Genomic DNA, 16,804 nt, shown 5'->3' on the forward strand with positions numbered 1-16,804 from the left:
GGGGGGGGGTGATATTTAGTAACATAAAGCTTATTTAGATGTCTTTAAAAAATAAATTAATAATTAAAAAAATAAAACATTAAGCTAATCTTTGGGTATCTTCTTATCCAAAGCACCCTAAGGATGACTCCCCCAGCCTTTTTGTGTCCAAAAAAACCCCACACGATGACACACACAGTGACACACGTGCACGCACCAGTGCCATGAATTTGCAGCATAACCCCATTGTTGTTTTATGCAAAGAGTCTGAAGTTGGATAGGACACACAGAGACATATTCAAATGAGCGGTGCAGGGTGTACTGCAGAAGTGAACGCTTCTTCACTTAGGAAAATGCTGATGAGCAGCTGTGAATTTCCAAAACTTTTTATAGCAAAACTTCCTTTCTCTTAGAAAGTCTAGCCCATACAGAGGAATTAGAGCGACACAAACTCTCTGGTTGAGGTGAGTCTCTCCACATGTCAGTATTCTCCGCAGTACTTTTATGGATTTTTGAAAGAAAGGTCTTTACATTTTGCTAGATAACGTCAATGTGGAACTTTGTGTGACTAATAATTGCATTAATAAGATGAATTATAAGTAGGGATTACCAAAGGTAAGTTGGTGTGGAGGGGAGGGCGCATTAGAATACTCTCAAGATCATTTTCCTGGGTGGCCTGAGTGCTTCATTGTCCTGGAAAAGTTCGAATCCTGTAGGAAAATCAGGTATATTTATCATTACAGATATTAAGATGAGCGCAGACACTGTGGAGCAGTCGGAGGCTCCAGCTAAACAGACAGGTAAGGATATTTTTACTTAATTGCATTCCAATTGAAATAACCTGTTGTTTTCAAGCTATTAGTTCAGATTTTCCACTTGAGGATTTAAAGAGTGCACTGTCAGAGAGTTTGTGTAAATATAACGTCTTCTAAATGCAAATTTATCTTAATAAATAGAGAGAATGCATGTGTTTTTTTCATCCCATCTGGTTTAATTTCTCGTTGTCGCTAGATAGGATTGATGGAGACAACTTGTGAAAATATGAGGAGACTGTTTCTCACCATTATAAATATATAAGGGGAAAAGACGCAGCTTAAAACTATTTGAATTTAATGATAAGTTGTGCGTTTGAGAACATGTGACACTAGGTCTTTGTACAGGAGTGCACCTGAGAGCTATTTTACTGAGAAACCGACTTTCCAGAAGCTGCAGATGCCACTGCAAAACAAAAACCAGGAACCTGCAGTAGAAAAATGTGGAACTTTTATTGAGACAATGGTTGCGTGAGGGAAGTGGATGGCTCTGCTGCATGGAAGTGTTAAATGCACGTATTTTTGTTGGTATTTACTGTAACAACCGATTCGTCACATGTGGAGCCTAAACAAAAACACAGAGAAGGAAGAAATAAAACCCAGTTTCTGTGATGATAAAACCTTTTGTGAAGAATTTGTGATTTTCTCCAGAACATAAAAACACAACATTTTAGTTTAACTAATGATCATGGATGTGTCTGGGGTTCAACAATGTTTCGTTAGAGGATGGACTGAACACATTCATGTTTCAAGTTTTCAGCATGTTCTCTTGGAAGACAAGGGGCCTCTTCAATGTTTTGCAAACTCAGAATTGTGCCTAAATGTTACAGAAACTAAACTGACAAATAACTAAAAAATGAAAGATATCTTGTAGTATTAGCAATCATTTATGTCCTTCTTTCATAATTCATTTGTAAGTCCTCATCCATGTACAATGGGAGACAACACAAAGCTGTTTGAAACTGCTGAAGGCAAAAAGGTCTTAAAATATACTTTGAGGAAAACATAGAGTTGTGACTCCGTGTTACTTGTGTACCTCACATGTGCTGCAGATTTTAACTTTTGATCTTCTTTTTTCTGAACATGAAGTGACCAAAACAATGGAAATTTAAAAGTGTTCCCCAAGCATTATTGTTGCAGACAACACAGAGCTCACATGCTCTTTGAAAGTCTTTATTGATGTAGAGGAATGATGTTTTTGAATTTGAAAAAAGTAACTTAATAGCCAAGTGGCTGAAAGTTAAGTTCATTTTTTTTTAAAAAATATATATATTCCATCTAATTTTGATTATTTATTTATGGTTTGTGCTTTACACGTGAGATACTAATGGTAGTAGATAATAAAATAATCTCTTCTGTCATTAAGTTCAACTTACTAATAAATGAGTCCGTTTTTTTTACTTCATATTTATTATTATCTTTTTTCAATTCTTAACAATTATCACACATAAATTGGATATCCTGTTTTTAAAATGATAAATAGACTTTACTTTAGATACAAATTAATTTTCATTTATTGTTTTTAGCTGCTGAATAATGCACGTTTTTGTGTATTTTTTTTAAAACATTTTTAGTTGTAAGTTTTTGTCATGGGTTTGGTCTGAATGTTGCAAAGACCAGGAAGCACTTTTAATTTTCTTTGTACCTGTAACAATGACAAATACAGATCTATTCTATTCTATTCTATTCTATTCTATTCTATTCTATTCTATTCTATTCTATTCTATTCTATTCTATTCTGTTCTATTCTATTCTATTCTGTCTATTTCAGTGGACTGCACAGACTAAGCAATTCGTAGGGCTTAATTGACTCTAATTGATTTCCTTTCCAGGCCGATCTCACGATTGTTGATAAACTTTGACAAAGGAAATCAGTGTAACAGGTTATTACAGATCATATAGTTAAAGTCAAATTTCAAACAAATGGTGGCCAACATAGCAGATACTGTTCCAAAGACTGTGCCAGCAGGTTTTTGAACGCGTGGAGGGAAGGATTTGAAAGGACAACATCTACAATGTTTATTACTTTTATTTAAAAACAGACTTATTTTTGTAACATCTGCTAAAAAGAGAATTACTTTGGTCTTTCAAACCGAACTGTGTGTTTTCTTTTCTTTTTTTCATTTGTGGCATGTTACTAAATTTTGAGGCCTAACTGGTTTTTCATGGAGTTTTGTTGGCTGTGACCCAAACTGCAGAGTAAACTTGTGCTTTCCCTTTTTTTTTTTTTTTTAGCAAAACTGTCACAACAGTGAGAGCAGCTCTTCGTTTAGGGTTTTTGGTGTGGGAGTGGGAAATAGATCATATCGTTCCCGTCACTCCCGGTGCTTTTTTGACGGTTCAACTGTTAACTGTAACTACATATGACACTCAAACTCACCAATTTAGGATTGCCTGACTAATTTTGACATAAAAAAAGAGTATATAATACATAAATTAAACAAAAACTGCAGTCGTGCAACAGACTTTTTGGGATTCAACAACAAGGCGCAACTTTTGTTTTTCGCTCTCGTGTGTGTCTTCATGTGTAGACACAAGCTTCCTGCATTCAGGCCTGATTTGCATGTTTTGTCATTTCCATACTGGAACCTTGACTGTCAGGTTGGATGTGCTGTTGAAGAGAGGGAGGCAGGAGTGGAGGACAACATTGAGAGAGGAGTTAGTGCGCTGGAAGAGGGGGGGCACAGGCTAATTTGCATTGTGTGTCTCCAGCAACTAAACTGCCTCCCGCACTCTCACTCACACACATCCCAAAAGGCCCAATTTGACATTCAAATGATGGTGACTTATCCAGAAAACCTTTGAACCGTCCTCCTTTGTGATCCGCCCCTCCACACGCGCTCAGTCCAGTCTTCTTGAAAAGATCTGTCTATTTTGGTGCAACCTTCAGGGCTGCAATATCCTAGAGTGTAATGAAAACTTTTAAAATAACAAAGTTTTGTTTTGATTAAAAATGATTTTAAAGACATTTTCTACAAACATTTAATACACTTATTCAGTCAACAGTTATCGCAGCTATTAAATGTATGCAAAAACATGAAGGGATCAAGTTGTAGCACTGTTTGTCAATCAATAAAGTTTTTTTTTTTAGATTTTATATGATATTTTATAAGATTAACCACCAGATTCAGAGTTTTGATCACTAAAAAGCACAGACAAGAACATTTTAATTATATTTTTATCTGAAATACTGTATTAACTGGTCTAAGTTGCTTCTCTTTCTAAGGATTTGTCATTAAACTTATTAAAAACAAACACCCTGTTTTAACATGTCAAGAAGAACACGTGTGTGGTGGACGGTGAATCATTAAACTCCAAACTGTAGTGCATTACAGATAACTTCTTATTCTGATACTTTTAAGTTACTTTAGTACCTCCAAAAACAAAATCTGACGTGACTGGAACTAGTTTTACATTTAAATGAGAGGTGGATCGGTGGATTCATTTATACATTCTCACTTTGTGGGATTGCTGTACCCAATCCCAGGTACTGCAAGGCAAAAACACCCCCAGTACAAACCCCAGTCCTTCCCAGAGCCTAGTATAGAGTTAAAAACAAATAATATTGTACAGTAAAAGTGCAGTGAACGCACAGGAATAACATTTGAAGAATAAGGATCAATTTAGGCAGATCAGACAAAAAAAAAGAAAAAAAAATACAGGATAACATTTTTAAAAATCTGCCAAATAAAAGTAGTTTGAATCTATTTGAACTTTTGGATTTTTTAATGCAAAAAGTAATTTTACTGTATAGATTACATTTGTAAAGAGTTATTTCCCACGCTGGGCATTAAACAATCTTTTGACGCTCTTGTTTTCAGAACATTTTTGAAATAATTATTACTGATATAACACTTTTTGAACATAAATAGCATTTTAGATGAGTTTATTTCACTTCAGAACCCTGAGACAACACTCATTGAAGCCTTAAACAACATTTATATCAACGATTCTTGAAAAACATTTGTGTTATTGCTGCTTGATCTGATTTCAACTTTTACTGTGGATCATAAAATCTTTGTTGACAGGGTGGAAATAAATGGGTGGGGTTATCAGTCATGATCCATGGTTGGGTTAGGAGTTATATATAAGAAATCTGATAGTCACCAATGACATGTGGAGTACCTCAGGGATCCATACTTGGACATCTGCTGTTCAAGCCCAAAATGCTCCCTTTGTTTCTTCTTAATACTTTTATACATCACATTTATGCAGATGACACACAGCTTTACGCAATTGTCACCAAACCATCACGATCCTTTAGAGTCCATTAAACTCCATGCAATTGAACTTCCTTCAGGAAGACAAAGGCTGAGGTTTTTTTTTCATCACTTACACACAACCAAATTCTTTTTCTTTTTTTTCATCTTGAATAAATATTGGGATGAGAGAATCTCAGTCTCATATCCAAATAGGATTTATGGAAGTTCACAGAAAAAACAGCCAAATAAACTCAGCTGTACATCAACAGTATGTGTTTGAGTTTAAACTTAAAACCTTAAATTATCAGAAAAGTACAAAACAAGTAGTGGTTTTCCCACAAATGACACTTTGAAGGGAAGCTTCCTCTCTGATTAACATGATTGAACTTTAATTCAGTAAATGAAAACAGCACAAAAGTAACAAACATATCAGTGAGACCAGATCTGATGTCTGTTTTACCTACACTTTTGGATTTTGCCATTACTAAATTCCCATTCTGCATAAGGAAAGCTGAGTTTTCTGGTGTTAAGTCACTCACTGTCCATTAAAAGTTAAACATATTTTAATCCCAAAGGTTTAAGCAATAACTCTAGTCAGTGACGGAGAAAAGGCATTTTATTTAATAACTGGAAGGGGAGCAGATGACTGGAAGGATGGCAATTGAAATGAATGAAAGGATAAAAAAGACATATTTATTCATATTAAAACAAAAATTATTTTAGCTGTTGTACTATTACTAAAGCTTGAAGATGTTTCTATTGATGATTTCTTAATCCGTCAATAATGACTCAAAAATGGGGGGGCCAATCCCTTTTCGCCCCCTTTTTCCCCCTTGTAGCTCCGCCCCTGATTCCAGCACAGTGTAGATTAAGAGACTTTGTGATTAAAACTGTCAACCTGCCTCTTAATTGATTTTTGAAAGATTTTTGTTTTGATTGTAATTTGAAATAAATATGCATTTGTTTAAATTCCTCTCACTGCAGTAGAGAGGACTTCAACAAATAAACAAAACTATTTTTACACTAATCTGTAACATTAAACTATGATAGATTTGATGTTCTTTTTGAATTTTCTGATTTCAGAATCAGATTTTGATTTCAACTCATGTTTTTTTCTCTTTCAACTTTCAGAACGAAATGGAATAGACTTCAATCTTCAAGTAAGTGTTGATTTTCACTTCCCGCGCTCAAATTCTCATGAATGGGGCCTGCATGAATGAGGACTCTGTTTTCATCGGGTTGACTTGTTCAGCTTTTTCCTGCTCGCTCGTTTGCTCGCGTGCGTTTTCAGTTTTATGTCCTCGTGAAACAAATTCTCATGCACCTGGATTGGATTCCTCTGAAGTCCTGAGGTCAAACACCTGCTCTCGATTTTAGGTTCAGTGTGGAGATGACATGAAACCGGTAAACAATGCACTACTGTGAATTCAGGTTCCATAGAAAGATAAAACGGCTGGCCTGTCCCTCCACTGGTTATGCCGTTCATCTGATGATGAGGCGTTCTATCTTTCATCTGTTCACCAACAAATGTGTCAAAGCATCCAAGTTGCTAATAAATCAGCAGCTTCAGGCATATTTCATGCACTATTTTCTGCTTCAATAGATCTGATTGTGGACATGTGACTTGTAACAGAAATTACACTCATGCAAAATGCACAAAATTGATTTTACACACTGGAATTTTGATATAAAAGTTTAACTTTTTCAACTATAAGTAAAGAGTCAAATCAAAACTTGTGTTTTCTTAACTTATAATTGAGCTTGAAACAAATGCAAACCCAGTTCTTGTTTTTGAAGTTAAAAAAAGTCCTTTTGTCAGAATTGGGAAGTAATTACAAAAGTGTTTTAATCTTTTTTTACTTCAAAAGAACATCTATGCTTTGAATGCAATTGATGATATGCAAACAAATAATCAATCACCTGACATATGTTGTAGTCAAACTTCACCTTCCATAAGGCGATATGATAAATGGGATAAAAGTTTTATATAATTAATATTAAGCAATTTCTTTGACTAATTTTCTGACTTAAAGCCATTTTTATTTTATTGTTAATGAATTTTTTTTATATTAGTCAGCGATAAATAGTAATGTGTGAGCAAAAAAAGTCAATTAATTTAACTAAAATAAGGTTATTTTGTTTATAATGTGTATTCCAAACATGGATATGTAATTAATTACATAATATACACTATCAAAATACTTAACTGTAATAGAAATACTTGCAGTTCTTTGTATTTTCTTTTTTTTCGATTAATAGTTTTAGGTCAACGTTTCCTTGTGCTTTCAGGAAGTGCTATGGCTGCAGGGGTTAGCTGCTGGGATAGCGAGGGGGGAAGATATTTGCATACCAGCTCGCTCTAAGGGAGGAAGAGTGACTATCACTCTTTGTACTGTGTTTAGTGACAAACTAGTCCATGAGAAAGTTACACCACCACACAAAGTTTATGTACGGCCAGGCACACGAGGCATCTTAAATCATGCTTTTATTGATATAAGACTATATTATGACAGCTGATGCTATTTTTTTTCAGATAAAAACAGAGGAAATCAATGATTCCCCTCATTCAGCCTCTTCACTGAAGACGGCATGTCTGACTCAGAGCTCTCCGGTCCATGGAGGTCAGATGAGCGGGGTAAGATATTGTCGATCCTCGGATCCCCTGGACTAAAAATAACTTAAAAAGAAAGAAAAACTAAGAGAATTACTTTCAAACATCACATTTTAGGTTTAATAGATCTTCCATAAAACCATCTTCTAAATCCATTTAATCCCTTTAGGGGGGTTGCTGGAGCCTGTCCCAATAACTGTACAAAGGCGGACATCATATTTGCATCATTTTTCCACCTAAAAACTAAAACGTCAAACTTACATCGTCATATGTGGACAGTATTTGTCACAGGAAAAACACAAACATACCGTACTTTTTTTTCATCTCTAGTGAATTTTGTTCAGTTTTCACTAAAACCAAAACGGTGCACAACGCGAATGAATAAAACAAATGACTCCGCATTTCCCATTTGTCTGAATGCAGCACAGACTTGTGTTTGTTCAGAGTTGACAGTTCAAAGAAAGTCTCAAAATGTGCACAAAAGTCATTCTGCCAACACTTATTATGTGGATTAAGTCAATAACGTGTGAGCAAATTCAGCAGAAAATCAAGTTTCTTTGTGCAAGATTTTCACCACCGATGATAAATTGTTTTTTAGTACATATTTTCCACATTTGCAAGTAACTTCTTACATACAAAAGTAAGATTATAACCCAATAAAACAGGAATTTAATTTAATTCAGACTGAGGCCGGTTAATTTTTGTTTTTTTTACTTATTTATTACAAACAGTAAAGTTTTTTTATATGAAGAATAAAATAATTCTATGGCGTTTTTTAAAATTGTTTATCAGATACAACCATCATTTTTTTTTAATTTTAAATGATCCTATAGCTAAAAGATGTTTAGGATTAGGGGTGTTTTAGATGACAGCAACTTCACATCACTTAACAGTTACTATCACTTTAGCATTATACATAGATGTGTTCAGTATTATTCTGAAATTTCATAATTTCTTTTTCATCATTGATTTTCAAATGTGGCCAACTATTCATTATTAATTGTTTACTATAATTAGACATATAATTTGTTAGCTATTTAAGTCACAAACTTTAAAGCTTATGTTCCAATATGAGTTTAAAATATAAATTAAGTAGAAATAATGTTGAATTTTAACACTGTACGTATCAAAATAAAAGCATTGTGGCAAACTTCAATTATTTTATCTTGCCATGTAGAACAACTATTTAAAAAATGCTACTAAAAAAAAAGAATCTTGAGAAAATAAAAAAAACTCTTGTTTCAATAAAAATATTTTATCCTTTTATTAAGAAGGTTTTCAACAGCAAAATTATCTCAGTTTAGAATTTTTTTTACCCTACTGACAGAGGTTTTTGCTATTTAAATAAAATATTTTAAAGAATTTTTTTGACTCATTTCTGGAGGACCTGTGTGTGAGTGTGTCTGTGCTCAGTTTGATGTTTGTGTGTTTCTGTATCAGGAGCTCACATCCTTGCACCCCATGCAGCAGCTGGTCCTGATGCCGCCCACTCACCTGTCGTCGCCGCCGCCCTTCCTGCTTTCCCAGAGTCCCACCAGTCATCAAGGTAGAACATAAAAAACACAGACGAGAATCAGCAATACACAAGGCCTGCTTTGACTTGCTGAGAATTATCAAAGATGAGTCTAGAAGAAACAGAAGAAGCAGATGGTTTTTCTATGAAAAGATCCCACTGTTCTACTCTTAATAATTCTGAGTTTGACCTGCATCAATCAGAGGTTAATTGCCAGTTTTCTCCAGTTGAGTCTTGACTGATTGCAGGAGAAGAAGTCTGATCAAACATTATAAAAGTTCTTCTTTCATCTCCAAATTGAGGCCTCTGGTCTCCAGGCTAGAACTTCAAATTCATTTACAACCCTGGATGACTGTGCAGGTCGGTTTAATTACTTAAGTCAAAGCACGTTTACTGGTTCCAGGCTTGAATCATGACTCATCAAAAGTCATTTCGTAGTTACAGGCACTCCACGGACACAGCTGAGGCCTTTAAAACACAACAAGACCTTTTTACTTCATCTTTTACATAAATACAAGCTTTTATTTTGGCGAGGTTTTATAATTTTAGGCATATTTTATTTTTATTTAGTTTTTTTTTCTTCTTGATTTAGAAAAGGGACTACATACGTAGATTTTTGGAATCAAAATACTGATTTATCCATGGAAGTAGGTAGATAGCATCCAGTTTGGGCCCAAAGTGACACGTCTGCACATTTTCCCAGTTGATCCATGAATCTTCTGATTATCTCCATCATTTCCTGAAGATCCTGCTGTTTTCTCCTGCAGCTCTCCTACAGCAGAACCTGCTCTCTCTTCCAAGCCCGGGTCAGAGCAGTCTTCTTCAGCATCAGTCGGGCCTGGCTCTGACTCCTCAGGTAAGGGGCAAAAATGTCAGCATTTCAATCCTAAAGAGGCAGTAATTGTTTTTTCAGAGAAACATGTAACTATTGTTGAACACAGTGACAGTTTTGAGAGGAAATAAACCAAATTATCTCCCTTTGCTGAGTCTGTTTAGCAGACAAAGGCAGGAAGCTGCTGGTGAATTCAGACTCTGGTGTTTCCTGAAGCCGTTACTACAATCAGAAAGCTGGTTTCAGAAAATCATTATCATACATCCAGAAATGGATACAATCACTGTATTATATTACAAACATTGAGACAAAAGCTGTTTCAAAAGTGTTCTATTTTATAAAAAATGACTTGCCTGATTTATTTTAAAGGCACACAAACTATTATATCTTGCAAACTTGAAACAATATTTTTTGTTTTATTTGTTTTACTATTTTATCAACACTAATTTGAACTGTTGTACACTGCAAAACATACATCTTAAGGCCCAAGTTTCATGATTTTTTTATTTATTTTCTGTGCAAGAAAAATCATGTTATAAATAGCAATATTAATAATTTTATAAATTAAATATTCACCATTCCTTTTTAAACTTAGACTAATTTTTATGGCTTAACCTTTCGCTATATTTGAGATTTTGCTGTTTTCTTATTATTGTTTTATGTTTCAAGTTTTGTTTTACCATGTTTTTATGTTTTAATTCACTTACTTACATTTTTAACAGTTTTAATGTTTAGCTTTTAATGTATAGCGCTTAAGGCATTTTAGAAATTACATTTTTTTCTTAAAATGTGAAAAATGTTCTTTCCCCATTAGCAGATTGCTTTTGCGTATTTAAAGAATTGTTTTTGAATTTTAAGAATTCTTTTTCTTTTCTTTTTTCAAGGTGATTGTTTTTGCAGTGAAAACAAGTAATTTTTTAATCTTCAAAAATAAAACCATTGAATAATTAGGTTCAAAATATATTTTTGAATGTTTTAATTCCCTTTAAAGGCAGACACTTTTTAAGCAAACAATCACAACTGTTTGTAATCTAAAAGTTTTAGAATTCAGTTTCCACTTTATTTTTCCTATTACTTAAATTACTTAAAAACATTTATCCTTTCTTTGGTAAAAATAAGCTATAATAGTTGACAAGTTTAGCAGAACTTTTTTTATGATGCTGAAATGTTAATAATTGTCATCAATTAGCTGCTAAGTCGTTTTATTTTACATTTAAAAAAAGACGTTGAAGATCTCTGATGTTTCTTTTGATCCAGGCTATGAGTCGTTCTGGTCTAGGAGGACCCTCCATGGAGAACCACATGGACATGGCTCACCTGCAGATACCCAAACACCTGTCGGTGCAGACGCAGGACGAACCCAGTGATCTGGAGGAGCTGGAGCAGTTTGCCAAAGCGTTCAAACAAAGACGCATCAAGCTGGGATTCACTCAGGTAGAAAACAATAACAAGAAACTTCTTTAACCCTGCAGCACCCGAGAGACAAATGTCATCTGAGCTTTCAAAATAAAATGTTATAAATTAGTTGGTTCATTTTAGGGATAGCACCTGTTACAAGAACAATGAAAAAAGAAGGAAAAAGTTAATAAAACAAGAAAAGAAATTAAAACCAATTTGACCATGTGGGTTCTCCAGTGTCAAAAGTGTAACATTTTTAATCTGTTTGCACTTTTTACATTATTCTTGACTTTTAAAAAAGGCCAAACTTCACAGATTTTCAAAAATGCATTTGCAAATGTCATCAGTTTTGGAGAAACCTTGAGCATGAGTTTGTTTTTTGTTCATAGGGAGATGTTGGCCTCGCCATGGGGAAACTGTACGGGAATGACTTCAGCCAGACGACGATCTCTCGGTTTGAAGCTCTCAATCTCAGCTTCAAAAACATGTGCAAGCTCAAACCTCTGCTGGAGAAGTGGCTGAGTGATGCAGGTAAAAAAATAAGTCATTATAAGTCGTCATTTTAATTGGAATGCACCACAAAAGCATGAAAAACTAAATGCAAATACACTATTTTTTATTAAATTGGATTTAGTTTTACATCTTAATTATGAATAAATATTAATTATAACATTCTGGGACCATGCATGACCAATTTACTCCTTACATTGTGCTGAAAAAAGAAAAACCAACTGATTTTTTTGATGTTGTAGTCTTCGTTATGCGACATGTCAGGAGTTTCTCTGATCTTTGACACAGAGAATTCCCCGTCCGACTCCATGACGAGCTCAAGCTCGCTGCCGCCCCTGATGGAAGGCTACGGGCGCAAACGAAAAAAGAGGACGAGCATTGAAACCAACATAAAGATGACGCTGGAGAAACGTTTCCATGATGTAAGATTCTAGTAATTAAACAATTCATTATGAAAGCGTCAGCTGCTTACAAATGTAAAGATTTTCAAAGATTCAAAGCAAAAAACTGCTTTATTTCAGTTAAATTATGTTTAGAAACCAGAAGTAGGTGGGTGATACTAGGAATTTGGGTCGGATACCAAGTAATTACAGAGCCAGTATCACTAATACCGATACTTTTTCCTTGAAATGTTTGATGATAGAATAATTTCAGGAATAACAGATTTTTTTGTTAACTAGGTGTTTAATAAAAAACAGGACAGACTTTCTTTTCTGCAAATAAAAATGGTATTTAACTAATTGCAACAACCTGAACTGAATATATATCAAATATAGAAAAAGAATATTGATAATGGCATAAAACTATAATAACAAGAAGAAGACAGTAACTGGTGCAACATTTTAAAAAAGCTACAATGTAACAAAAATGTAAGTTCAACAGAACCACAAACATTTTTTTTTTTCAAATAAAGGCAGTAATGCAATTTAAATCCCTGGGGGTAAAAGTACACAAAAACAACACTGTACTAAAATATAAAAAGCACAAAAATAAAATCCTGACTTCCATGAGTAAATTCAAGCTCTTTACTGTACATATTGAAGAAAAAAAAACATATTAAAAGCATCAATGTCAACACAATAATATCAATACTTTGCCTTGGTATCGATACTATTTGTGCTCAGATTTATACTTCCACCCCTAACAAAAAGAGAAATTAAGCTTCTACTGATTTTAAAGTGTTTAAACCTTAAAGAACTAACAAAACACTTTTTCCAGATGAAAATTATTCTGCAACACTGCCCTCTAGAGGAGATCCTTCGCACTTGCAGATAAAACTAACTAATATTCTTCTAAAAAATGTTGATTTGTCCTTCATGGATCAATTAAGTATTTTCTAGTTAAACGTTGAATAAATATCTGATAAACTCTGCTTTAGCATAACGCTCATACTTTATATACTTATTGTCAAATCCTGGTTTTTGACAGCATTTATATTTCAAACTACTCTTTTTTGTATTAGATTTAAAATGTGATGCAGGGATTGTGTAACTTCTAACTACACACCAAAATAAGTAACGTTGTGTTTATAGAAAGAAAAATAGACGACAGAAATGTTTCTCAGGGCATTTTTTCAGACGAAAAATAAACTTTTTCTTATTGTTTTCACCATTTCAAAACATTTTAAGACAAAATCACAGAAAAAATAGAGAATAATAAGAACTTTAAATCTTAATATGATTTTTTTAGTTCATTTTTTTGTCTGCTAATATTTCCAATTCCTTGCTTTTTAAGCTATTCGGACAATCGTTACCTCATGAGAAATAATTTTGTATTTCCTCTGAGTTCCAACTGTTAATATTGTAAAATAGAGCTGAAATCTTTGTTTTTTGTTGTCTTAGAACCCCAAACCCAACTCAGAGGAGATAAGCCTGATTTCTGAGCAGCTGTCCATGGAGAAGGAGGTGGTCCGGGTCTGGTTCTGTAACCGTCGTCAAAAGGAGAAGAGGATCTACTGTCCTATGCCGACCATCCCGGTCAAGTCTCACAGCTACAACTCCAGGATGGTGAGGATGCCGTTTTTAGCAAAACATTGCAGGATCATTTAACTATTTAATCTTTAAAGGTTATTCTTAAAGACAGCACTTTCATAAAAACTTTTATTCAATAATTTTATTCCTTTAAATGCCAATTACTAATTGATTATGTTTATTAATGTACATTAAGTAATTTCTCATAGTTTGGAGGCACATAAAATATATTATAGTTATTCTGTAGGCTGAAATATATTAACCCCTTCATGACATTTGATGCTAATTCACAACGTACCCTTTAATCAAATGATTAATTAATGCAACCTTAAAAGGATAAAACCACTGAAAAATATATTTTATATAAATATAATTAAATACATGCATGAAGGAATTAAGGGTATAGAAACATTTTTGTAAATAAAGTTTTTTTCAGTTGTAACATTTTGACTCTATCTCAGGCTGCAACATCCCGATCCTTCAGTCCTCTGGCCTCAGGAGGAGGTAAATGCTTTCCAAATTAAAACTATGATGACTTAAAGTGTTTTAACTTATATTTTATGTTTACACATTTTATATTTCCATGTTTCAGTGTCGTCAAATTCCTCCCCAAACAGTGGCAGTCGTGAACCTTCTCCTAACGGTCTCTCCACGGCTTCTATCACTTCTCAGGTCAACCCAGCTTCCTACAGCTCACCGGGGTAAGCTCTGACCCAGTGGTGGGCAAACTTTATGACCACAAAATGTTCGAAATTTGACTGAAGGGCTGACCCAGGAGTGTTTTGGTGATCCACCTCAATGGAAAAAGAAATGACATGAATTCTGAATGACAACATGCTTTAATTTTGATTGAGAACTAATTTTAAATGGAAAATGTTTGATTTTTAGTCCTAAAAAATTGTGATTTTTGTTCTCATTTTAGTGTAGTGGGTCGATGTCCATTAGGGAAAATGTAAACTTAGAGAAATGCTGCGTTCATGTGGTGTTCGAATGTTCAGAAAAATTATTGTTCGACTTAGAAAACACACATAAACGTCAGAGAATCAACAAATCTTCCATCACCACATGAATGCAGAATAACTTTCTGCACCAAAACAATGTATTTGTAGAGCACCATCTACAGGGAGACACCAGAATTACAGAGAAAAACAAAAATATTTAATAGTTTAGCCGCAGTTTATCCACCTCTGCAATTATTAAAAAAAAGAATAATATTTTTTGTGTAATTTCTGTGTTGTGTCTGTTTAGGTCCTGGTACCGCACATGGAATTCCACTCCATACCATCACTGATTAACATGAACTGCATCGTGTTCGGCTCTTTGAAGATTAGCTCAGCAGGGATGAAGATTTTAGAACGATTCTCCTGTTTTTGAAAGAGTTTTCAACCACAAAGCTGAGATGGAGACGCACCGTACGGCCGCTGACCACACTACTCAGGTCTTTACTCGTGCAAGCGCCTGCAGCGGCTCCATTCATCAATCTGTGATCTTTCTTGTTTTGCAAAGATGGAGAACGCACTTACAAAGAAAGTTTCCTTGTTTATTAATAAATAGGGACCACAATTAATGAAGTTCATCTTTTTGTTGTTACAAGTCTTTACACTTTAGGATTTATCAAAATGGTCTTGCAAACTAATATTCCAAATATGTTATTTATAAGGCTGAACAAACCACATCATTTCAGGAGAAAGAATCAACTTTGAAGCCCAGAGATGCAGCTTAAATTCACAAAAACTCTCCATTTTTGATCATTTTTGTGATAAATATGAGGTTGTTTGTTTAGCATTTCAAGCCAGGCTGATGTTAAGACTCCAATCTGACAGAGATGTAGTTGCTAGCCTGTAAAAAAGTAGAAAAAAATCAAATTTTGTTAATTATTAGACCCGAACATGGTCCAATTTTAAATTATTTGTCTATTTTCAATTGTTTTTCTTTGTTCAAGGATTTTTCACTCTAGCTTAGTTTTTTGTCAAATACATAAATGTACAAATACTTGTTTCATTGTTCATTTGTTTACCTCATTTAAAAGTTTTTGACACTGTGTGGGTTTGAAAATGTCTGAACTTTGAGAAGTAAAACCACACAAGTAGGGAGGTTTTGGTTCTTTTTTGTGCCACTTTTAACTACAAATTTACTACAGGAGTATGTCTGTCGGTTCTCTCAACTCTGGGCTTCAGTAACCTAATTTTCATAGGTAACATGCAGTATGTTTATGCTAATTTTCCATTCTTTTAAGTCACATCATGTTTGGACATTTGAGCTCATCCTGGATCATTTTTATTTTGCAGTTTGGGCTGGAGTGGATTAAACTCCTTTAAGATAGAATGAAATTTACTGTATCAAACCGGATTAATTGAACTTAATGTTGGAAATTAGGCAATGTTAACAGTGTAAATCTGTTATAATCTTTGGATAAAGACCTCCACACTTTCCAAAAATTGTCAGTTTCCTATTGTTCCACTGTGAGTGCTTAAATAAATCTCCTTTCATGTGTGTAAAACATTACTGTAATGGTTACTACTTTGACTCGTTTATTGCACTGGTTTTAAAAAAAAAGGAAATCTACATTTCTCTCTCGAATAGAATGCCCAATATTTTCTTGGCTATTGAAATAATTATAAAAACAAGTGAATTTTACTTTTTGTCAAAATTAGGAGGAAACTCTACCAATCAATTCCTTTTAATGACTTTTTTCTCACAATACGTGTGCAGAAAGTAATAAAAATGAGGCTACAGGGGAGCTGGAAAACACAAAACCAAACATTTCATTGAAAGTAAATTTAAGAATCCTTTTTTTCTATTAAACATTTATTTTACTCCATATTTACATTTCTTTGTAAAGTCTGTATCTTATCAGTTGACTGTTTTGTGACCCCATTTTTGAGTGATTATTGTATATTTCATGAAATGTTTTGCCGAAATGTAAAGATCTGTTAAATAAAAACAGTGACCTTAAATGCAAAATGTTGGCATTTTC

General features: G+C 34.0%; 1 protein-coding gene and 1 long non-coding RNA gene across 2 annotated transcripts; one reads left to right on the forward strand and one right to left on the reverse strand.

Moving 5' to 3' along the window:
- The first annotated feature begins 289 nt into the window (after positions 1-289).
- On the forward strand, positions 290-15,676 carry pou2f3 (POU class 2 homeobox 3). Its single transcript, XM_024262084.2, has 13 exons — positions 290-443; positions 723-779; positions 6,125-6,153; positions 7,527-7,628; positions 9,045-9,150; positions 9,885-9,973; positions 11,207-11,383; positions 11,737-11,878; positions 12,146-12,279; positions 13,699-13,863; positions 14,289-14,331; positions 14,420-14,528; positions 15,076-15,676. The coding sequence occupies exons 2-13, from the start codon at positions 731-733 to the stop codon at positions 15,116-15,118; spliced, it is 1,188 nt and encodes a 395-aa protein (XP_024117852.1). The 5' UTR covers positions 290-443; positions 723-730; the 3' UTR covers positions 15,119-15,676.
- LOC118599592 lies at positions 7,466-9,523 on the reverse strand. Its single transcript, XR_004949003.1, has 2 exons — positions 9,099-9,523; positions 7,466-7,670 (listed from the first exon to the last, which is right to left on the reverse strand). It is a non-coding gene; the product is annotated as an uncharacterized LOC118599592 (long non-coding RNA).
- Positions 15,677-16,804: the final 1,128 nt, after the last annotated feature.

This window comes from Oryzias melastigma, linkage group LG14 (assembly GCF_002922805.2).
Source record: "Oryzias melastigma strain HK-1 linkage group LG14, ASM292280v2, whole genome shotgun sequence".
NCBI lineage: Eukaryota > Metazoa > Chordata > Actinopteri > Beloniformes > Adrianichthyidae > Oryzias > Oryzias melastigma.